Raw genomic sequence first — 23775 nt, forward strand, 5'->3', positions numbered from 1 at the left:
TGGGGCTAAACTAAATTTGAGAAGACATCAAAAGACAGTTCATGAAGGTCAAAAAGATCGCGTGAGCAGAAATTTGGAAATAAATCAGATTAGCTCAAACACCTAATGTAAATTCACGAAGATTGCAAAGATCAAGTAAGCTACAACTTCGGGAAGAAATGATATTGACTATTGTAAATATATATGGATATTTATACATATGTTTTTTCTAAAATATTAATAAAAATTGTGCCGAAATGATTGTATCTAACTTGAACTTCACGCGCTACCAATTAAACTTTTGTTCACTGTCATGATGGTGCTGTTTTTTTGTCTACTTGGTTACCCGCAGCTCTTCAAGAAACGATCATGCGAGAGTTTTTTTCACATCTTGTTTGGAACTGGATTTTTGATAGAACTCACGTAATAATATCGCGATTTTGGTAGACCGTTAATTTCTGCTAAAAGAAAAATGATCGGTAAGTGATTTAATTTAAACCAAAATAATTGTTCCTTTTCATAGTGGTTTTATCAATCAAAAATTTTATATCGAAACTCTTCAAATCGCACGAGCGATAAATGAAATTTCGCTCGGGCGGGCAGCTCTTTTTCTAATCCGCCTCTGTTAGCATCGGAAGCGGCCGATTCGTTGCTACACGCGCGCATTGTTTTCGATCTCTTTTCGATCGCGAGCGGAAACGGACTGCAATTAAAATCTGTATTTATTGACTATAAGCTTGGATACACGTACAACAAGCGCTACACTATAATATAAGCGCTCTATACATATACCGAGCAGTTTTCAAATCAAATTCAACGATCATCGGCGTATGTGTAATATACAGCGGCGAACAAAGATATCACGCACGCTGTACAGAATCATCGGTAGCAGCGTGTATATACACAGATCGTATTGTCTCGAGTTTTATTATGTATCGTTAAGCGACCGCGACTCGTTGCTGCTGCTGCTGCTGCTGCTGCTGGCCCCAATCGGATTTTATGACGTCGGCCATCTTTTCAGCCACTGCGATCGTCGGTATGTTCAGATGGGCTCTCGGTATGATCGGCATGATCGAGGCGTCGACTATGCGCAGCTTCTCCACTCCCTTCACCTGTTGTGCGGTACACGCGTCGATAAGATCAAAATCAGAATTCATTCAATGACGTATACACAGTTCAACGGTACGGTATATAAATACTGACTCGTAATTTCGTATCGACGACGGCCGAGCTGTCACCCGCGGCGCCCATCTTGCACGTGCCCGAGAAGTGCCAGTAGGGCAGCGAGAAGGTCCTCAGCGAGCACTCCCAGTAGGCGTCCGAGTCGGGCGCGTGCGACTCGCATCCGGGCGTCGTGTAGTTCCACAGCCTCGAATCAATCTTCCGCATTGCCCGGGTGCCGCCGACCTCCAGCACCTTCCTTATGGCCCGGATCGACTGCTTCACGTCGTCCCGATGCGACAGGTAGTTCGGATAAATGCGCGGCTTGGCGCGCGGGTCCGCCGAGCGCAGCAACAGCCTGCCCCGACTCTTGGGCTTCAGCAGCACGGGCCAACCGAGCCAGCCGTGCTTGTACAGAATCTTGCCGAAGGCCTGCTGGTAGTACGTCTCGTTCATGTTGAAGGACTTGTGCAGCAAGTAGGTGCTGCCGAAGGTCACGGCGCCGAGGATGAACTCGACGCTGGGCGCTTTGTCGGCGTTCGCCGGCTCGTCCAGGTCCAGCAGGCCGAGAGCCTCGACGCCGATGGGCGTCGACAGCCAGCCCTGGCGACGCGTCAGATAGCTCGACAGCGTGGGATCGCTCGGGCGCAGCGCCTCGGGTATCACCAGGCTGTCCGTCTCGTTGGTGAGATAACTGATGCCCGTGTAGGTGAAGTGATCCTGGAGATTTTCACCGACGCCGGGAGAGTCGAGGATCGCTCGGATGCCGAGCGAGCGCAGATGCTCGGCCGGACCGATGCCCGACAGCATCAGCAGTTTGGGCGTGTTGAGGGCGCCCGCGCTCACGATCACCTCGCGGCGCGCGTACACCCTGAGCTTGCGGCCGCCACGCTTGACGAACTCGACGCCTCGGGCCTGCAGCAGCCCTGGAGCTGATTTCTCGTCGATCAGTATCCTCGTGACTAGACTGTCCAGACTGACCTTGAGATTCGGCCTGTCCCTGGCCGGATGCAGATAGGCCCGATTGGCGCTCAGCCGCTCGCCGTTCACCTGATTCGTCTGCATGTAATTGATGCCGAACTGCTGACGGCCGTTGTAGTCGCGGGCCCGCAGTCCGAGCTCCTCGCCGGCCTCGACGAATAGTCGAGAAAGCGGAGACTTGTAGGGTATGTCGGTGATTCGAACGGGTCCCGTGAAGCCGTGCAACTCAGGCTCGATCGGTGCTACTTTCACGTCGTTGCGCTCGAGCTTGCGGAAGTACGGAAGCATTGATTCGTAGGACCAAGAGGAGTCGCCCGTATAGTTGGCCCACTCGTCGTAATCCTGTCTGCTCCCTGATATCATATATCACACAATTTTAGCCTAAGCCCCTCGCGATACCAGCCCGATTATATCATCTTACCTCTGGTCGCCAGCATGTAATTGATGCTGCTGCAACCGCCCAAGACTCGACCGATCGGCAGCTTGCACTGTCGATTGTTCATACCCAGGCAGTACTCCGTCGACGGCTCGGTATAATAATCCCAGTGGGTGCTCGAGTCGAAGGCCAGCAGAGGCGCCAGTCCCGGCACGTCCATCAGCAGACGCTCGTGTCCACCGGCCTCCACGAGCAGCACCCGCGTGGCCGGCTCCTCGCTGAGACGCGAGGCCAAGGTGGCACCGGCGCTACCGGCGCCGACCACCACGTAATCGTACTGCTGGCCGTCGCGCGGCGTGCTGTCGCGCACCTCCTTGGCCGCGTACTCGGCCGACTGGCGGGCGAAGTCGAGGCCGCCGATCGCGTCGGCGACGATGTTTCCGAGGCCCGCGACGAGACGACCGAAGATGCCCGGGCTCTCGGCACCGAGAGTCGGCGCGCAAGTAAAGTACAGTAAAACGACGAGGAGGACGGTTCGCGCCATGGCGAGCGTTTCTTTTTTTCGACTGAGCCGACGACAGCCGTTGAAGGTGGATTTATCGTCTTCGGGTGTAAGGATAAACATCGGAAAGACAGTGTAGCCTTGAAACAACAGTCGACGGCTGATTCGCGCATTGTTTCTGTTCAGATAAGTATAGACACGTGAGCGAAGGAGAGATTTGAGCAGCTGTCGAACGTTGTTGCAAGATAACGCAGACTCCATCGCCGATTTCGATTGTTTACCGAACTTGTACAAATAGAAGTGGCTAATAGCGTATTGTTCGATAACAGCAGCGCTCAAGCGTAAACTGATGTAATGCGTCCTGTGTCAGTCTAAAAATACAACATTAATTCAAAGAACACACACAAGTGCTTTGACTTATATTCTAACTTTACCACTTGCAGATTTACAGACTTAAAGTTAGTCGTCATCTAGCGGTAGAGGCTTGAAGTTGTATTTATCACATATAATTTAGTAATTCTTCAACATCACACTGCTTGGGATTTGGGATAGTGTTTATCAAAACTGGACTTCGACTTATACAATTATGTTGACTTTGCCACTTGCAGATTTTTAAAAATAAAGCTACTCGCCACCTAGTGGTAGAGACTCAAAGTAGTATTTTGATCGATATTTGATCGATATTTTTAATATAGTTGGAAGAATTGTGTCAGAACACGGTCGTCAAAAACAAGTCATTTGATTGTAACGTGTTTTAATTTAATAATTAAAATTTTCGTCATTAGGCCATCGCATCGAGTATTTTCAACACAATTTCGTCAAATAAATATCGTAGCTCAGTATAAATACGACAAACGAATCACACTCGAAATGTTCGATACGTAGACGCAGCCAATCGTAGGAAAGATTCTTGAATAATTGTGCGTTTACACACGTTCGAATGAGATCGTTATCGCTGTCGATCGTGAAAAAGCAGGCCTACCCTCGCTGCCTCGTCGTTTTTTTTTTTTAAATCCTTTCGCAGTCGACTCGATGCCGTATGTTAAACGCTGATGTACGCCGATACACAGAAATTCATAGAGCTGCCGATCTGGTCGATGTACGCTCGAGATAATAATCGGCTCGCTGCGAGGAGTTATCTGCGTTACCGATAACGGATTCGCAGCTGCGTACGATGCAACTGCAGGCGCGCACTCGGCCCGACACACAGTTGCAGTTTTACATCGTCAGATAGCGCGAAATAATTAAAATACGCAACTTCAATTACTCTCTGGCGAGCTAGCGCGCGAACGATTTATAAATTACGTCACTCACCTGTGATCGTTTGTGTCCGGCGGCCGCCACCAGTTGACCGAAGTCGGCGGACTCGTCGTCGCCGCTGAGGCTCGACAGGGTCGAGCAGTCGGATATCTTGCGCTGCGGCGGTGGACAGAGCAGCTCGAGATCCGGAGCGGTCCCTGCGACCACCTCCTCCTCGTAATTAGGCCCTGCCGCGAGCGTAGGATCGCAGACTCCGTCCGGCTGGTCGCTACCGGAGTCGTTCGGGGCCAGCCTCGACGAGGTAGCTAGGCAAGAGTTGCGTCGGCCGGAGTTGACGCCAGCTGCAGCACCACCGGCTTGATGGCTGTTGCTTCTGAGCGCATTAAATTGAATTATTATTATTACTTGATTATATTTACGTATAGTGCGTTGACTCACCTGGTCCAAGTCGGACGCAGACAGCACGAGTCCGAGTGTCTTCGACGTCGGGTCGTAACACCTCTTGCCGATAGTCCAGCGGCAGTGGTGATCTCGAATCCGCTCGTATCGTCGAAGAAATCATCGTCTCGGTCGTCGTCGTCGTCGATGTTGAGATAGGAGCAGCTGCTGGCGCGCGAGCAGCCAGCTGGACCTCCATTACCACCGCCGCAGCAATCGACGCGGTCGAGCTCGCTGTCGTCGCTGCGCTCGAATCTCTCCTCCAGGTACGAGTAGTCGGAGTAATCCGACACGACGACGCTCGGGGTGCGCCAGTAGCGGCCCGCCGATCGGGGACAGCTCGACGAGGACGTCGTCGTCGGCGACGCGGCCGCTGCGGAAGCCCCGCTGCTGTCGTTCTCGCCTGCTCGTGAAAAATCGAGAAATTATAAATCGTTTGAATTCAAATGCAGTTTATCGTTGAAAATAAATTGAATTGATACTGTATTCATCGAGAAATAAGAAACTCAAATTTTCATATTCGTTACCGTAAAGCCCTTTAAATAGTCATGAAAAATGAGAAAAATGTATGTATGTTCTATGGTAAAAAATAATAGATTTTCGTTCATTTTCTCTAGACACATTAAGGCGTCGAATTGTTTCGTCGATGCGGACTAATATAAAAGGAAATTTTGCGACGCACCTTTTCCATTAGTAATTTTAATATTATCTTAAGGAATTAACGCTACAACTTTACTAATTTTTTACTATTTTAGCCTGATTTTCAAATATTTTTCTAAAGATCTGGTAAAAATAAGCTTATAAGGTTTTAGTCCATAGTAATAAACAAACACGTCCGTATATTAGACAGATATAGCACGTGCCAATAGATTTGTTTTTAAATGTCTATAGACAGCGTTGTAACAGTTTCATCATTTTTTTAAAACTCGTGAAAAAATAATATTGTTTATCACAGCTCGGCTTATGTTTTAAGTTCAAGCTTGATGATGCTCTAAAAATTTAATGATGTCTACTGCCGTTGAACAAGTTTTCAAAGAAATTATAAAGCATCATATCGATCGAAAAATTTTTATGCAAGCTTAAATTAGGTACGAAAAACTTTAATTAGTATTTTAATTTCACCGCGTTGACACAATTGTCTTGAACTAAAATGGATCTCACAATGGATCCTGATTGTGACAAAAATTTTGAAGCAGCTAAAAAAATGTGGGAAGAAAATTTTTATTGGACTGTCGTGACTATGAAGATTTCTTTTCTATACCCTCTTCAAAATAAAACGGTCCAAATATTTGGTAACCTTACGCTATGTTCAATACTGACTTTTTTAATAGTCGTCACGGTATGTACTTATAAGACTTTGCAAACTACATTAGTAATAATTACTATTCATTTAGGTGCTGAATTTCTTCAAAGAAAACGGAAATGAAGTCATAATTATAGTCGAAATAATAATTCAGTTAATCGCTGAAGTGTGCATTGCGTTTTGTTATTTATTTATGATAGGATCTAAAAAAAATGTAAATCATTTATTCCGAATCTGATTTTAATTTTGGCAATGAATAATAATGCATATTTTCTATTTCAAATAAAAATAAGATTTATAGGAGCATAATGTTAATGTCTCGAATGTGGTTTTCTAATACAGAGGAAATTCAAGAAATGATGAAGGTATGGACTAAAAAAGCATATTACTTAGCTACTTTTCAAACAGGTCAGCAATACAGTTTACCAGTTAATGTTGAATTTATTTCCATTGAGATATTCTTAAGGTCAATATTGTACTTGTAGGTGCAATACTTGTGTTACTTTTTAGTTATGGCATGTCTCCAATAAGTATTCCAACCTTTTTAACTTGGGCACTACCAGGCAATCAGACTTATGCAAAAACTCTACCTCTTCACACGGAAATGTTCGTCGATGAAGACGAATACTTTTATTACATTTTTGCTTTTCAACTTTTTTCTTTATTAACGTTTGGTTTAGTAATAAGTGCTATAAACCATTTACAATGCACTGTTATAACGGATATTGTAGTCGAAATTTGGTGTTTACAGTATGTAATAAATAGCCGGAAAAACTTTTTAAATTTAGTTTAAAAAACAAAAAACATGTCGATGAATGCAGACATTAATATTTCAGATACAGCTTTGAAAGAATGAGTGAAGCATACAACCGCCAAATGGAAATTGATGAAAAAGAAGCTAACATATGGATTTGCCAACAACTCAAGAATTTTGTTCAAACGCATCAAATTTGCATCGAGTAAGTGGAATATGGTAATGAAATTTAAAATTCATTAAAAATTTTTTACTATTAAGTTTTTATATTTCAGTCTCTATAGTATTACAAAAGAAATGAGTACGCCTCTGATGTTCGTTATTTTAATTTGTTGTGGTGGTTCTATCATTTTAACAGCTACCACGGTATGTTTGAAGTTTTTTTTATCAATTTGAATTGTTTAATTATTCGAATAATTTCATGAATATAGATGGTAATTGTGGTGGAAACAGATTTTGTAAAAGGAGTAAAAATGTTGTTTGCTTTTTGCATAACTATATGTTCTATTATTTTTATTTGTATTCCGAGTCAACTTTTAAAAATTTTTAGTGAGGATTTTTACAATACAAGGTAATTTTAAAAGTAAATCTATTAATATTTGTTAACATAATTCCAATAATTTAGTTATTGTCTTTATTTAAGTTGTAGTATGAATGGTCAAATTTATTCGTCGAAGGTACGGAAGATGTTATTATTTTTAATGATAAGAACTAAAAATCCTTTTGTACTTACTGCTGGTCCAACTATAGAATTAAATTTTGAAACCTGCAGCACTGTAAGGCATTTTTTACGGTTAAAAAAATTACTTGTCCTCGCTAAAATCTTCTATTAAATCCTATTCTACAACTAACAGCTAAATTTTTAATTTAAGATTTTAATTTATATTAATATTGATTTCAGATAATCAAATCTTCTATATCATACGCAGCAGCCTTCAGATCTCTATATAATTCACTATAATTTTTTTTCTTGTTTATCCTTTGAATGTGAAATAACTATTTTTTGTCCGATGTATTGTATACCTTAAAAATGTTATTTATACTGTCTTTCTACAAAACAATTCTTAAGCCAATCCGGACTTTAGGTATCCAACTATTGTAGTACGACGTGCAAGGGCAATGTCGACATCATAAAACTATTTCGATCTAAGCTCAGCGGTGTCTGGTGAATGCGTCATAGTTTGTCACCAATCGAAAAGGACTCGAAAATTCTAATGGTTGCCGAGAAAATCAAGAATCTTACAAATAAATACGAAAAAAGATTAAAAATCATCCAAATACCCTCGCAATGGAGCTTCGAAACGTAAATTTCAACAACTTAAGGCTGAAGAAATATAAATATTTGTGAAGAAATGTATCGTATAATTAAACTTTTCATTATCTGACTTTTCCTTTATCTAGCTCTTGAGCTATTTGATAAGAATTTTTTGTCGTTTAACAAACTTTAACACATGATTATTAGAACTATGATCTCTCCATTATTGATGAATGTATTTGATAGTTGTCTGTATCAAGACAGATTGCAAATAAACAAAATTGAAAAAAATGACTGCCTATTGATTTGGCTATTGTGGTCTGATTAAATAAAATAATGAGATAGCGAAAGTAATGTAAAAACTGATTTGGAAATACCTTATTATCATGTTCATGTAACTTTAATTTAATTATAGTATAGAACTGAGACAATAGATTTCTGGTAACTCTTCCCCTCACTTTAAGATTCTTTTTATTTTCATTTCTTGATTTGATGCATACAAAAGTTTCCGATAAATAGATTCATTTAAATGATGAACTTTTTAATAATAATTTTATTTCAGTAATGAAAAATAAATAGATGAATCAAAAAATCCACCTCGGAACTTATTCAGTATTGGAAACCTCATTTTTTTAACATAAACAAGGCGTTGAAAAAGTAGGTGGTAATGCTAGAATGTTATTTAAAATTTTTTTTATGTATATTAAATGGGGGTTTCATCAATTTTAATGAACACGCATATGGAAAAAAATAGTACTTGATATTTTTCAAGTGTAAGCTTGAGATACATTAAAAATTTAAACTCTAAGACATTATAATGCATTATATCGATTAAAAAATTTGTATATAAGCTTAAATTAGGCAAGGAAAATTTGGCTTTGTATTGGAATTTTTCCACATTGTTGTATTGTCTCACGTAAAGATGGATCCTACAGTAGATGCTGGTTTTAATGAAAATATTCAAATGGCTAAAAAAGTATGGGATGATCATTTTTGTTGGACCGTAAGGATTATGAAGATTTCTTTTCTATACCCTCTCCAAAATAAAACGGTCCAAATACTTGGTAACCTAACGCTATGTTCATTACTAATTATTTCACTAGTCGTCACGGTATGTATTTATGACACTTTTTAAACTACATTAGTAATAATCACTATGTGTTTAGGTACTGAGACTCGCCCAAGAAAAAGAAAATGGGATTAAAGGCATCACTTTAGTTGAAATAATAATTCAACTAGTTGGTGAAATATTAATGATGTTTTGTTATCTGTTTATGATAAGATCTAAAAAAAATGTAAATAATTTTTTTCAAGTTTATTTTCAATTCGAACAATAAGATATGTTTATCATTTCTATTTAAAATCAAAATAAAATATATAGGAGCGTAATATTGATGGCTCAAATGTGGTTTGATAATACAGAGGAGGTTAAAGAAATGATGACAAAACTAGCCAGAAGGGAATATTATTTTTCTACTTTTCAAACAGGTCAGCAATACATTTTACCGGTATGTTGAGCCGATTTATTCATTGAGACATTTTTTAGGGTCAATACTTCTATTAGTCTTGGCGTAGCTCCAGTGGCTATTCCAACCTTTTTAACTTGGGTTCTTCCAGGCAATCAGACTTATGAAAAAACCTTTCCTTTTCATACAGAATTTTTTGGCGATGAAAATGAATACTTTTATCATATTTTGACAGCTCAAGTTTTTGGTTTATTTATGTATGGTTTATTAATAGGTGCTATGAATCATTTCTAATGTTGTGCTGTCATGTATATTATAGTCGAAATTCGATGTTTACAGTACGCAATAATATAAAAAAAAAACTTTTTTAATTTAATTAATAAAACATTTTTTATTTTGATAAATATAGACAATTTATATTCTAGATACAATTTCAGAAGAATAAGTGAAGAATACAACTGCAAAATGGTGATTAATGTAAAAAATGCCAACATTTGGATTTACGAACAACTCAAAGATTTCGTTCATACGCATCAAGTTTGCATCGAGTGAGTTAAACTAAATACTGCAATTGAGTTGTGTTCAATGTTATATATATTGAATCCAATTCTTTTTTGACAAACGCGGTGTTTAATTGGAACTCATAAAGCTTATTGAAAATCCATTTTTTCCAATTCTGTTTCAATTTTAAATTGAGGAGCGCGCCTCGCGATTCCTCTGGCAATTAATTATACACAGAGCTAAAAGAAGTTCACCCTCGACCATTGCTATTTTATGTACAGAAATAATGTTATTACTTTAACTTTGACTCCACTTGATGTGTTGGATATTTTTATGATAAAATAATTGCCGTGATAATTCCAAGTGATACCACACATCCTAATACGATTTCTATTTCGTACGTATTTCTATTACGATATATTTCGATACATTTCTATTACGATAGAAAAAATGGACTCTTGAAGAGCTTTACCTTTATAAATTCCAAAAATCATTTGATTTAATTTTTAAATTTTAGTTTCTTTGGTATTGTACAAGAAATGAGTACCCTTTTGATGTTCGTTATTTTAACTGCTTGTTTTAGTTTGGCTATCTTGACAGCTACTGCGGTATGTTTTAAATTGTTTAATAGATTTGTATTGTTTAACCTTTTACATATTTTCATGCATGTAGATGATAATCTTAGTGGAAACAGATTTCATAGGAGCAGCTAAAATGTTGCTAGTATTTTTTATAACTATGTGTGCTATTATTTTCGTTTGTATTCCTAGTCAACTTTTAAAAATCATGAGCGAGGATTTTTGTAATGTATTACAAAGTAATTTTGAAATTACGATCATTAATTTTATTAATATAATTCAATAAGTTAGTTATTATTTCATTTAAGTTTTGGAATGAATGGTCAAATTCATTCACAGAACGTACAGAAGATGTTATTATTTACTAGTATGGCAACCCCAGTTGCAGAATGCTGAGCAAATATAAAATTTAAATTCAATATTACAACCTAGTTGCTGACAGGACTGTTGCCTTGATTTTTCATTCAGATGCATACGCAGGATTATTTCCGTTAATTATTATTAATTAATAATATAATTAACAATATAATTAATAATATATTAATTATCATTAATTAAAATTATATTATATTATTGATATTCTTATGAACAATATGCAAACGATGAAGATATGAGTAGTTATACGAATGGGTTATTTTGTGTGTTACCTCCCACTTTCCCGACTCCACTTTCACGACAACCATTTTCACGACAAGTATTCTTTCCGACGTCGATCATAAAGAATAATGACAATGAATATGTAATAACAAATTTATTAACTTAAAAAATGAAAGTATCTATCAGAGATTTATAGTGTGAGCCAATGAACGAAGATATTTCTCTGTCGAAGATAGTTTCATGCTGAGCAATCCATTTTAGTTTTGGTGCTCTTTTTATAGAGCGTCCTAATCCTAACTCTGCGATGCATATCTCCACATAGGCCTGTTATTTTTGGAACTCCCTCAGTGCACTGTACAAGTCTGGATGGTGTTTGCCGACAATTAACCCAAAGCGATTGTGCCATCCTTCACTAACGTTATTTGTTTTATGAGTCCCTGCTAGCACAGCATCATACTGATTCCATAACTGTATAGGAGAACGTGGAGGTGTAGCTTTCTTAGGACGTCTTCCTTGAACTGCTGGAATGCCAATAACATAGTATTCGGAGAAGTAATTGAAGACAGTCTTCAGTGCACTTGGAGCTTCTTTTTTAAAAGCTTTAAATGTTGGCAACACATCGTCTACGGGAACATAAGCTAGGGCCATCATCATATGTACAAAATTTGAAATACTTGTGAAAATGGTTGTCGGGAAATTTTATTCGGGAAAATGGTTTTCGTGAAATTGGATTCGGGATTTTCGATTGTCGGGAAAAATACTTGTCGTGAAAATGGTTGTCGTGAAAGCGGAGTCGGGAAAGTGGGGGGGAACCATTTTGTGAGTACGAGTGCCGGTTACGCTTGCACGAGAAGAGAACTGTTTCACGCAATTTCTGGGGAAAAAGCTTGGCACTTGCTGCATACGACATTTTATGAAATACTATGCAAAAAGTGCACAAATAACGAGCATGATATCTCACAAAATATCAGAAATTTTACCGCTTAACAGTGTCCAAAAACGCTTTTTGTGCACTAAAAAGTGTGCCCAAAAGGGGATTTTTCGCTTTACAATTGCATAATAGTTATTTATGCAATAGTATGACGAAAAATGTCTTTTTTCGCACATTTTTTAGTGCGCCAAAAGCGTTTTTGGACACTTGTGTGCGGTAAAATGCCCCATTTTGGACACGGGTGTGCGGTAAAACGCTTTATTTTAATGAACGTATTTTTCGCCTACTATTGCATAAAATTTTGTATGCAACACGTGCCCAGCTTTTTGGGCACTTGTTACATAAATAACTATTTTCGCACATTTTTTAGTGCGCAAATAGCGTTTTTGGGCACGAGTGTGCGGAAAAAGACACGAGTGTCGGCTATGCCAGCACGTTGATTTAATAATTTTCAAGGGTACTAAGAATTTTCTCTGAAACAATAACAGTTGTAGAATTGAAAAAATATTTTATTGCTTCAAAATTTTGCATATATTTCTATTTATTTGAATGATATCTCTGATTGGCCGAAAATTGGATGGTGGCCAAGCACATTCACCCTCTTTCAGATATGTTAGATGTTTTGGATGTTGATATGACCTCTGAAATCCCAGCCCTCTAAAGGTTAAATGTGTTAGATGTGTTAGCTTTTTCAATGATTTAAAAATTGGATGAGCTGAAAATTCTCTTTCAGCTCGTGCCATCATCGCTCATTTTTTTAAAAAGCCATTACTGCACCCGTTGAAAAATATAATATTTTTGTTCTGCAAATATAAATAAGCGTTGGAACATGATTAAATTGGGGTTTTTGTACAGGTATTGTAAAAATTAAATGATTTAGTATCATTTTAACCAGTCAGTACAACCCAAAAATAACGAAAATTCTCGAAGAAGTTTTTACAGGGGCCAGATCGGTGACCTGGTGCACCAGGTCGACAGAATCCGGTTCTACACTTTACAATCAGTCACTACGATCCGAAAATAACGAAAATTCTCGATGAAGGTTTCACGTGGGCCAGATCAGCGACCTGCTGCACCAGGTCGACGGAATGTGGTTTGACACTTTTTACACATTCAGCACAACCTAATAATAACGAAAATTCTCGAAGAAGTTTTCACAGGGGCCAGATCGGCGACCTGGTGCACCAGGTCGACGGAATGTGGCAATCAGACCTTCAGCTGACCGCCCTCAACCACCCTAGTAAATTTCAGACCATTTCGTAACGCCGTTTTCCAGGAACCGTTGACACAAAATAGGTTAAAAAGTACCGAGCTGAAAGGATAAGAGACTTCGCTTCGCTCAGCATTAATAATGATGAGATCGAAAAAGCCTTTCGTTCTAACTGCAGGACCAACTATAGAATTAAATTTTGAAACCTACAGCAGCGTAAGACTTTTTTTATCATTAAAAACACTATTTGTGCCCACCACCCTCTCCCAGTACTACTAACTTACTAGTGAGCGCTATCAATATTTTTAAGAATTTAATTTCAACTATTGTTTTCAGATAATCAAAACTTCTGTATCATATGCAGCAGCTTTCAGGTCTCTTTACACCGTGCTATAGCTTTTTTTTCTCTGTCTTCAACACTATTTGTATTTTATGTAGATTTTATACACGATTAAATGGAATAGAAAAATAATTTGGAAATTGCTTTTTTATTTAACAATTTATCATGCTCGAATACTTTTAACTTAAATTTAGTTATAGTATAGGAAAGAGACAACACTTGGATCTGCGGTAACGCCATTACCTTAATTTACGATTTATTTCATTTGAATTTTTTATCAATATCGTTTGATTATTTGTTCATTTAATTATTTTATTGGATGTAACATTGATGGGAGCCATTTTTATTTTGATAGATAACAAACATGGTTATACGATAAGATTGACCCAAGGTTAGTCCAAATGTTATGTTTTCAATCCAATGAAACTAGTTCGAAAATTTTTAATGCAACCACTAATTTGTTATACTGCTACAATTTTTAATGAAAAAAAATTTTTCATTTAAAAGTCGTATTTACAAAAGCAAAACATCAAATCAACAATTTTATTTATAAATTTACTATGACATTATTTTTACCATGAATAATAAATGCTAGATGGGAAGAGACCCGCGAGACCGCAGAAAATAAAATTGTAGGCGTTTACAGAATATTATAAGTTATTTACACATGTAATATGCATCTAATGGTATTGCATAAAAACGGACTTTCTAAGGTTTTAAAACTTTTCTTGGTATTAAGGGAAAACTTTGGGTTGATAAAGTTTAATTTTAACTTCAACCGAATTAAATTCAAAACAAAATACTGATTATATGATATAATTATGTCGTGGAAAGATTTATGGTATAAATATTTAGTTTTTGGGAATTGAAAAAAAAATTGAAACCAATGACAGTATTCTTTTTCAAAGATCAAAGGTAAAGTATTAAACTGAAAAAATATTAAACCTAAAAAAAAACGATAAAAAAAATAAGAAAGGAGAACCCTGAAATTTTACTTTTGGAGACTTTATGTACAATGTATATTAAATAACCAAACCAACTAAACTGGAACTTTATCTTTTTTCTTGTTGGTTGAATTTCGATTCTGCAAATCGGCAATGAGATTCAAAAACTACGAAAAACAAAAACAAACCTTTGGATTGATCGTCGTCGCTGAGTACGGCGCTGTCGCTGCTGCAGCAGCGTACGACCTTGCTCTTGGGCGACGGCTCGTCGCTGTGCTGCTGCTCGAGCAGGAGGATCATCGCCTCGTCCTCGGCCACGCTGCTGCCGCCGCTCATGGAGCTCGCGCTGGTCGCGCTCGAGTCGAAGCTCCAGCAACGCGAGCCACGGCGTTTGCCACCGCCACCCCCGCCGCCGCTGCTAGATCGCAGATCGCTGGCGTCCGACTCGATGCCCTCGTCGCTGCTCGTCAGCGGCAGCGGGCTCTTGTTGGACTGGGAGCGCGACGACTGGACCGAGAGGCGTCTCGCGCAGGAGGCGGCGGCGTCTTGCTGCTGCCGCGGGTAGCCGAACTCGTCGTAGCGCTCGGCGCTCTCCGCCTCGGTCTCCTCGTTTTTCGAGTGCATCTTCTCCGATCGGTAGAGTCGTTGTTGCAAGAAGCCAGGGAATCGTCTTCTTTTTTTCTTACCGCGGGGCTACGGCCTGTCATTTGTGGTGCGATGGCAGCGACGACGGTGGCAACTGCGTATGATGCTGCTGCACAACCGCAACCTGTGCACGTAAGAAACAATTTTTGTTATTTTTCCTCGACTCGACGATTACACCACACTACGTGGGTGTGGGTATGCATGTATTTATATCGTACATGTGCGCAGTACAATAGCCTATATATAATGCGAATCGAAACGTGAATCATAAACATGTAATACAGAATCGTGTAATGGAACTTGGCGCGCGCGTGTATGGCAGCTCGAGCCTCTCTCGATACATGTAGGTATAATGTTTTTCTCCGCAATTTGTGTGATTTATCACTGAAATATGATCGTTGAGAAAATATTTACTCTTTATAGCCTGGCGCGCGCGTTGCTAATTATTCATGACTTATAATAGCCATTCTCGGCCACCGGCAGCAGCTAGCGCACGCGAAGGAACAAACATTTCCGCGATGTTACGCCGTTTTTTTATGTCACACCGGTGCAGCAGTAGCAGCAGCAGCTGCTGCGATGTTTCTCGCAATATAATGTAAAGATCAATGTCGTCCTTTGATTAATTTATAATTAGTTTTTTGCTTTTGCTTCTGTGTTTCCCGCGGGATCGTTTCGCTACGTACTGCATCGAACGATGACGATGAAAAAAAAAGTTGTTTAATTCATTTCGATTAACAATGCTACTTGCGGTAAAGAGATCGTAAACTTATCGCTTTTTGTTCTATTATCGTCGATACAATTTGTTTTGATTATGCGAGCGTGAAAAAAATTTAATGTTAAAATGGAAACGCATCGTTATCTCCCTATCGGTCACAGACTTTTCAGAAACTGCACTATAAACGCATGAAAAAAATTGTTTTATCAAACGCCTCCTATCGATTCCGTTGAACCACGATTCCAGTAAGTATATAATGATGCTACATTATCAAGTACGGCGCAGCGACGACGTCCGGGGATCGCCGCCTATCTCCTGGAAACACTTCCTTCCGCGTGCTACGATGCACACGATACGCACTTCCGAATCGCGAATCTTATATCGTATGCAAAAAATGTCGATTCTTTCCGTTTATGGTCGCGAACAAAGAATGAATTGTATCGTACACTGCAGCAATAAATACGAGAGACGCGCGATGATGATCTCACTCGCGGAGGAAATCTGTGCGCTGCTACACGCGCGGCTTCTTCATCTTCTTCGGCTTCGGCGAAAAATTTCAAGGAAAAAATGCACTAAAATATACGAGAGAAGAAGAAGCTGTGCGCGATCGGTGCAACAATTCGCGCGTCCGCGGCAAAAGCTCGCGTATTCTCGCCATTTTCTCATAGCGATATTACGTCTCTTTTTTTTTTTCAAGAAAGAATTTGAAGCGCGCACTTAATATTCATTATATGCAGTATCAAAAAAGTCCATAAACATTTTACTTGCGTCAACGGCAGCCGTGAAATATATATATACGTATACGTGTATATATAAACAAATTCGTAGTTCGTAGGAAATAAATTACCCAAAAGCTCGTAAAAATTTTTTTGACGCAGGTGTAAAAATGAAGCCAGAGAGAGGTAGGGAGGGAGAGTAGCAAAAAATACGTGCCGGCTTGTACAGTTTTTGAAGTTAGAAGAAACTTCGCGCGCGCAGGCGAACTGCGTAAATGTCCAAAAAATTGCAGCTGCTGTGTTCATCCGCAACGTACGCATCATCTCCGAATTGATCGACGTTACGTCGAATTACGAAATGAATCGCGAGAGCCATGACGAAGACGTATATCAAAATGAAAAAGTAAAAAAAAAAAAACTTTTATGTAAATTCATGATGTAAGGATCGTCGAAGGCGGCGCGCGATTTTTGTGCGCGTGTGCCGCACGAGATGCGCGGCGCGGCTCGTCTTTTCGAGATCAAACGGACGAGAAAGAAACAACACAAAGTTATACGATAATAAAACCAAATCGACGCGGCGTGTCACAACAACAGTGAAAATAATGTATTTTCGATCGAGATCTCTGCGAAAATATTACACACGAGCTGGCGGCCCGGCCCGGAGACTATAACATCATCATCATCACAATTCGAGAAACGATGATGACTTTTGACGCGCCTCGACCCAATTCATTTTCCGGATATATTTACATATTCGTGTGTGTGCATGTGGATGCGGATAAAAACGCGCGGAAACCGATGTTTATATCTGTGTACGTGTAGACGATGCGCGAGATCGGATAAATATTTTTTGTCCTACATAAAAATGGGATTCGTGCCAAATAATAAATTGATTCGTGCACGACTATACTGCAGCACGCATTCTGCAACGCGACTCAAATTTCGGGGAAAAAACATCGTTTGACATTTTCTCTCTCTCTCTCTCCGTGTGTAAGGGTTCTAAAAAAATGTTTTTCGTGTAGTTTTCGCTCGAGAAAATGCACGCGAACGAGCTGTTGATACGACCTCGAAGCGTATCGATCCAACGCTCGTATAGCTACCCGCACGATATATCGTTTACCATCGTTCATTGCGGCAGGTGTACCGAAAAGAATCTCGCAGCTATCATCGCCATCGTCGTCTCGATGCAAATCGAGTCGATTCCGAAAGATATAAGCGTCGAACGAGCATAATAAAGAGAGATTCGCAGCTCCGCGAGAAATGTACGAGGGGGATATCGCGCGCACAAATGCGTGTTAATTCAGTGCGAATATGTGTAACGTACGTGTAATGTAGCTTCTTCTTCTTTTTTTTTGTGCTGTCGTCCTGCGAGCTCGCAAGTTTTTTAACCCGTATATACACACATATAATCGTGTATCGTAGCAGCTCTCGCGCGCGCGCGCGGTATTATAAGCCATAAGAGTAGGTATAGTGGCGCATCGAGAGAGGCAGCAGAGCGCATTGACGTCACAACGTATAGAGGCGTGCGTCAGAGTCCACATGCGAGAATTGAGAAAGACGAGTCGTCGTCGAGTGAGAGAGAGAGAAAAGAGAGCCGCTTTACGTATATATATACTGACCGGCTTTATAATGCTGCTTTTGCTGCACACGGGGGCCTACATAATCGTATGTATATGTGTGTGCGCGCGCGGCGTTTTATTCTGCTACTATATTACCTATCTCTCTCGTGCCACTATACTACGCGTCGCGCCACTATATAGTGCAGCTCGTGTGCATCGCATGAATTGCGCCGCTACTACTATATATAAAAGCACATAATCGGACCCGCAGAGTTTTAAAGGCGCGCGGCAAAAGTTCGAGAAAACATTATTATACTATGTTCGAGGTACGGAGAGAAACAGCCGCGTGACATACATCGTAATGATATTCTTATCGTTGGTAATATGAATACGCGAAGCTTTAAATGCATTTGAATCTTTTGTAAAGATGCGTAATATATACTTGGCTAATGAGCGTGTGTCATATCTGCTACTATATAGCCCTGCAGCTGAGCTAAACGACAAATTTCCATAATGACAGGTGCGGTGGGATTTCCAGCCTCTACAAAAGTTTCGATTTGCTCGTATATGACATTATACGAGTTTGAGGACGATTCGCTGCTTCAATCGCGCTATAAAATCGCTATAAGATCTAATTCATCGGTAAGTTTTCGATTGGTCGTTGTCCGGAATTTTAAATCGGTTCGAGTCGAAAAACTGCCTCGAAGTAATAAAAATCGAGTCCTGCACAATTTATTAAGTGAGCTGCAGCTAATTCGCGTTCACGAACAGATGAAATAGTTGCGGTTTGCCATATATACAACATATTGGATTTAACGTTCGCGCGAGGATTTTAATTCATAATATCAAAGCTGGCGTCGATCTAGGCCAACAAGATTTCGTCATGTACACTTATGATACTTCATAATGTAAAATAATTCATTTTTACGCGCGATAAGTGCCTCGGATTATACACGGAAGTGACAAATAGCTGTAATTGACTCGCGCGTCATCGTCGGCACAGCGAGAGAGAATAAGCTCTTTACGCACCGGCTTTTCGACGTGTACGAGTTATACGCACACACATCCTGCCCACATACAGGTTCACACGGAGGGGAATAAAAAGGTATAAATTAAAAAAAATTTGGAACGGGAGAGAGATGTGTGTATATGACGCAGGAAGCTGCGAGCGTAGATTATCGCTGCGAAATTGGTGAACGAGATATTTAACGTGCCGCTGCCGTATGTTTGTATCCTACAACATATCGTATACGAGACTACGGACTAACATTTCACGGGACGATAAGAGCTCCGATTGATTCGCAGCAGCTCCGTACGATAGACATATCGTCGCTACGTTTACGGTAAAATAAAACATGAATTCGCGCATCCTGTATGATCTCCATATTATAACCGAGCGAGAAGTGCGTCAAAAAACTTCGGAGCAACAACGACGCGTATTATATTCGCTATAGGCGATACATGTGCGTACGTATGACAGAAGGAAAGATAAAAAAAGGAATAAAAGAGAGGGCATAGTGAAAAACAAAAAAAAAAGGCACAGACGGCAATGAATTGAAAAACGAGCGTATGTGCGTCCGCGTCTGTCTGCGTATATATATACGACTTATAACGCGCGCCGCGCGAATCGGGTCAATGTCGAGTACCGTCGGCTGTGTTCTCTCTCTTTCTCACTAACAGAGCATTTCGCTCGCGAGAGAGGCCGCGAGGCAGCAGCGCATTATATACCTGCGTTATACGTATGTCCTGCATACATCACGGCGGATATACAGATGTATACGGCACATTTTAATTTTACGAATGCGCGACCATGCGATGTAATTACGATATCCTTACGCGCGCGCGCGCGTTCATCCGGCTCTTCCGCCGCCGCGATGCGCGATGCGGAAAATCCAAGCTGCTTCTCCGCTTCCCCGATACGACGACGATGGAGATCAATGGAAACGACTGTATTCTATATTTGTGACTCGTTGTGCACGCGGGAAACACAATCGTGTGTGTGTGCGTGTGTAACTTCTAATAATAAAAAATATATAGAGGCATCGATCGATCGATCGATCGATCGATCGTCGAGCAGCAAAGCTGTCCAAATAAACCGATCGGCACGCGCGCGCCAATGTAACGCGCGTTATATACAGGTACACAACGTAATAATTGTGACAGCTGCGCGACGCGAAGCGATCGAAGGACGCGATTATTGAGCTCTCTCTCTAATCGCCGTCTAATCGCACACGTGCGGGTAAATATTTTGCGCGATTGATCGGCCACGATCGATTACGCGGGCTTTTCGTCTATCTATACACTTGTGCGTATCTGTCACAGGATATCGTTGCGAGAATATAATGCTATGGTTAATTTTGCCCAGTTTACACGGGTTATTGCGTAGCTTATTTTATCGTGCACGCGCGAACGATCCGTCATAATATTGCGCGTCTAATTGTGTGTCAACAACAACAAAAAAATCAAAATACTGCGATGTCGGTGTCCGTCGGGTTCGTTTATCTAAACTCGTGGCGAGATCCGAATCGGAAAACAAATCGGGGTCGGTGCTCTCCCATCCTTATCGTTCGCATCTGTTTTCCTTGCTGTACAGATACTCGATCGACAATTACAATACACCGAGTGCACTGCGACTTTTTTCATGTAAATACAAATACAGCTGCGTGCAACGTCACTCGTGCAGCCAACATCTACATATAGATGTAAATCTCGAGCGAGCAGACGGCATTTCTTTCCGCGTTTGTTATGGTAAATATCGCGCGCTGTATAGCGCGTTGCTAGCCTAATGTTTGTATTCATGCCTAGACGCGCATTACATTATATTATAGACGCACGCGTGCACGTATAATGTGAGTTTATACTACATTACCTCGATAAAGAGTGCGCAGATAGACCGACTGACATCCATCTCGCGCGACTCGTTGACGGCAGAAAAAGGAGATCGCGCGGATAGCAATGAGAAATCTATCTCAGCGATGCGCTATACTGCCACATAGAAGACGAACTTTTCAAGCCCTTTCCACATCTCTTTCTTCGATCATGCGGCAAAGCGAGAAAAATGATACCGATGCGTATCGAACTCTATATCTCTTGTAGGGCCTCGGTGTATCGAGGGTGGCACGATGACCGCACAGAACGTATACACACGATAATGATTCGCGCTGCGCACAATATTCACCCGCGTGTTGCACTACTTGGTAATAATAATCAATAATGATGATTTACAACGAGGCGGCGATGTGATCGACCGAACGACGAGCCACCGACTGATCGTCCCGCGCGCGGCGCACCGTACCAAGTGTGCGAATACATATATACACACATCGACACGGATAGTGGTATATAGAGTATAATAGGCGAGCGGGAGGTTACCCAAAAAACAGGGTTGACCGACCACGGAGAGGGGAGTGGCTAAACGACATGATTCCTTACGTATTTTTCGTCGCTGAATCCGAATATGAAATTTATTTTACTCTAAAATTTCAGCGTCATGGAGAAAAACGCGATTTTCATGAAAATCGCGGTATAATGAATTTCTCATTTTTTCGAGTTCAACTCGCTGTAACTTTTTTTGTAGTAAATATTTTTTGATGAAATTTTAACAGCATATTCTAGCACTCAAAAGGAAGAAAATAGCGTCAAGCAGGTGTCGAAAAGTTTATTAGAACCGAAGATATGATTTTTTGAACATAAAAAACGCGAATTCATGAATTCTTAACTTCGGATTAAAAAGTTGAGTGACGAAATTTCGAAATTCAAAATATAAACTTCACAGCACTAAAATATATAGTATAAGGAAGTTTTTGGTAAAATTTGAGATCAAAATATCAATTAGGGAAGAAATGGCAAGAGTTTCAATATTAGCGCACCGAGCGCGCGCTCGCCGCGCGTGCAGCGCAGCAGCCGCCTCGCCGGCTAGCGTTGCGCGTTGGCCCGTGTAATGGTGCATACAGTTTAATAATTAATATATGAAATCCATTTAATTGTTTTTATTGAACATATGGTCAAATCTCAAAATAAAATTCCGTTTCGTTAACAAAAAAAGGTGAAATTTTTTTTTGCGTGCCCAGTGGCCCGGACCCCCGCAAATTCTTCATAGGACCTCCAGGAGTGAAAAAAAACGCGTGAACATGAAATTTGTAAATAGTTAGTTTTTTTTGGGTCACTTTTGTGTTTTAGATGCCGAAAAGCCATCTTTTCACGCAAATACGACTTATTGCTCGATTTCCAAGTCGTTGAAAAAGTATAAAAAATCATCTAAAAATTTTAACTGACCACTGTATTCGATAGGAAATTTCCTCAGCTTTCTCATGGTGCAGTTGGATTTTCCGATTAATTTCATTTTCCCAAGGAAAAATCAAAAATAAGCCATAGAAAGCACTTTTTCCGTACTACATTTTTCGACATATTTAGCCCTCAATGTTTGATGGCGATTTTCGTGGTGAAATTTGGATATTTCGGAAAATCAAATAGTACCATCGGAAAGCTGAGGAAATTTCCTATCGAATACAGTGGTCAGTTAAAATTTTTAGATGATTTTTTATACTTTTTCAACGACTTGGAAATCGAGCAATAAGTCGTATTTGCGTGAAAAGATGGCTTTTCGGCATCTAAAACACAAAAGTGACCCAAAAAAAACTAACTATTTACAAATTTCATGTTCACGCGTTTTTTTTCACTCCTGGAGGTCCTATGAAGAATTTGCGGGGGTCCGGGCCACTGGGCACGCAAAAAAAAATTTCACCTTTTTTTGTTAACGAAACGGAATTTTATTTTGAGATTTGACCATATGTTCAATAAAAACAATTAAATGGATTTCATATATTAATTATTAAACTGTATGCACCATTACACGGGCCAACGCGCAACGCTAGCCGGCGAGGCGGCTGCTGCGCTGCACGCGCGGCGAGCGCGCGCTCGGTGCGCTAATATTGAAACTCTTGCCATTTCTTCCCTAATTGATATTTTGATCTCAAATTTTACCAAAAACTTCCTTATACTATATATTTTAGTGCTGTGAAGTTTATATTTTGAATTTCGAAATTTCGTCACTCAACTTTTTAATCCGAAGTTAAGAATTCATGAATTCGCGTTTTTTATGTTCAAAAAATCATATCTTCGGTTCTAATAAACTTTTCGACACCTGCTTGACGCTATTTTCTTCCTTTTGAGTGCTAGAATATGCTGTTAAAATTTCATCAAAAAATATTTACTACAAAAAAAGTTACAGCGAGTTGAACTCGAAAAAATGAGAAATTCATTATACCGCGATTTTCATGAAAATCGCGTTTTTCTCCATGACGCTGAAATTTTAGAGTAAAATAAATTTCATATTCGGATTCAGCGACGAAAAATACGTAAGGAATCATGTCGTTTAGCCACTCCCCTCTCCGTGGTCGGTATGTCCCCTTTCTAAGCGACTTTTTGGCAACCTCCCGCTCGCCTATAAGTAGTGCGATACTCCCGCGAGAGGCTCCCGAGCGTCGTGCGAGTGACTTGACTGCGAGAGAGAGAGCTACGATTCTGCAGCGATACACTGCTACCGCTGCCGCTGTTGGTGTGTA

At 40.2% G+C, this 23775-nt stretch overlaps 2 protein-coding genes across 3 annotated transcripts in view; both read right to left on the reverse strand.

Annotated features, from left to right (window-relative positions):
* Window positions 1-21464, reverse strand: part of LOC106654338 (inositol-trisphosphate 3-kinase B) — a 42366-nt gene extending 20902 nt beyond the window's left edge. For both annotated transcript variants that reach the window (XM_014374151.2, XM_014374150.2), the window contains exons 1-4: window positions 21081-21464; window positions 14765-15345; window positions 4698-5100; window positions 4314-4632 (exon numbers count right to left, since the gene is read on the reverse strand). In XM_014374151.2, coding sequence (XP_014229637.1) covers window positions 4314-4632; window positions 4698-5100; window positions 14765-15200 — 1158 coding nt within the window. In that variant the 5' untranslated portion in view covers window positions 15201-15345; window positions 21081-21464. The remainder of the gene's footprint in view (window positions 1-4313; window positions 4633-4697; window positions 5101-14764; window positions 15346-21080) is intronic.
* On the reverse strand, window positions 903-1858 carry LOC111693692 (glucose dehydrogenase [FAD, quinone]-like). The gene is made up of 2 exons (XM_023459100.1): window positions 1183-1858; window positions 903-1091 (listed from the first exon to the last, which is right to left on the reverse strand). The coding sequence occupies exons 1-2, from the start codon at window positions 1594-1596 to the stop codon at window positions 918-920; spliced, it is 588 nt and encodes a 195-aa protein (XP_023314868.1). The 5' UTR covers window positions 1597-1858; the 3' UTR covers window positions 903-917.
* Window positions 21465-23775: the final 2311 nt, after the last annotated feature.

The sequence above is a fragment of the Trichogramma pretiosum genome, unplaced genomic scaffold, assembly GCF_000599845.2.
Source record: "Trichogramma pretiosum strain Unisexual culture from Peru unplaced genomic scaffold, Tpre_2.0 scaffold54, whole genome shotgun sequence".
Lineage (NCBI taxonomy): Eukaryota > Metazoa > Arthropoda > Insecta > Hymenoptera > Trichogrammatidae > Trichogramma > Trichogramma pretiosum.

Excerpts from the sequence above, each read along its gene's own strand:
- LOC111693692 (XM_023459100.1), bottom strand. The coding sequence starts at position 1,596 with ATGAACGAGACGTACTACCAGCAGGCCTTCGGCAAGATTCTGTACAAG. Across the intron at positions 1,092-1,182 it reads TCGTCGATACGAAATTACGA|GTGAAGGGAGTGGAGAAGCT; the intron begins GTCAGTATTTAT and ends ACCGCACAACAG.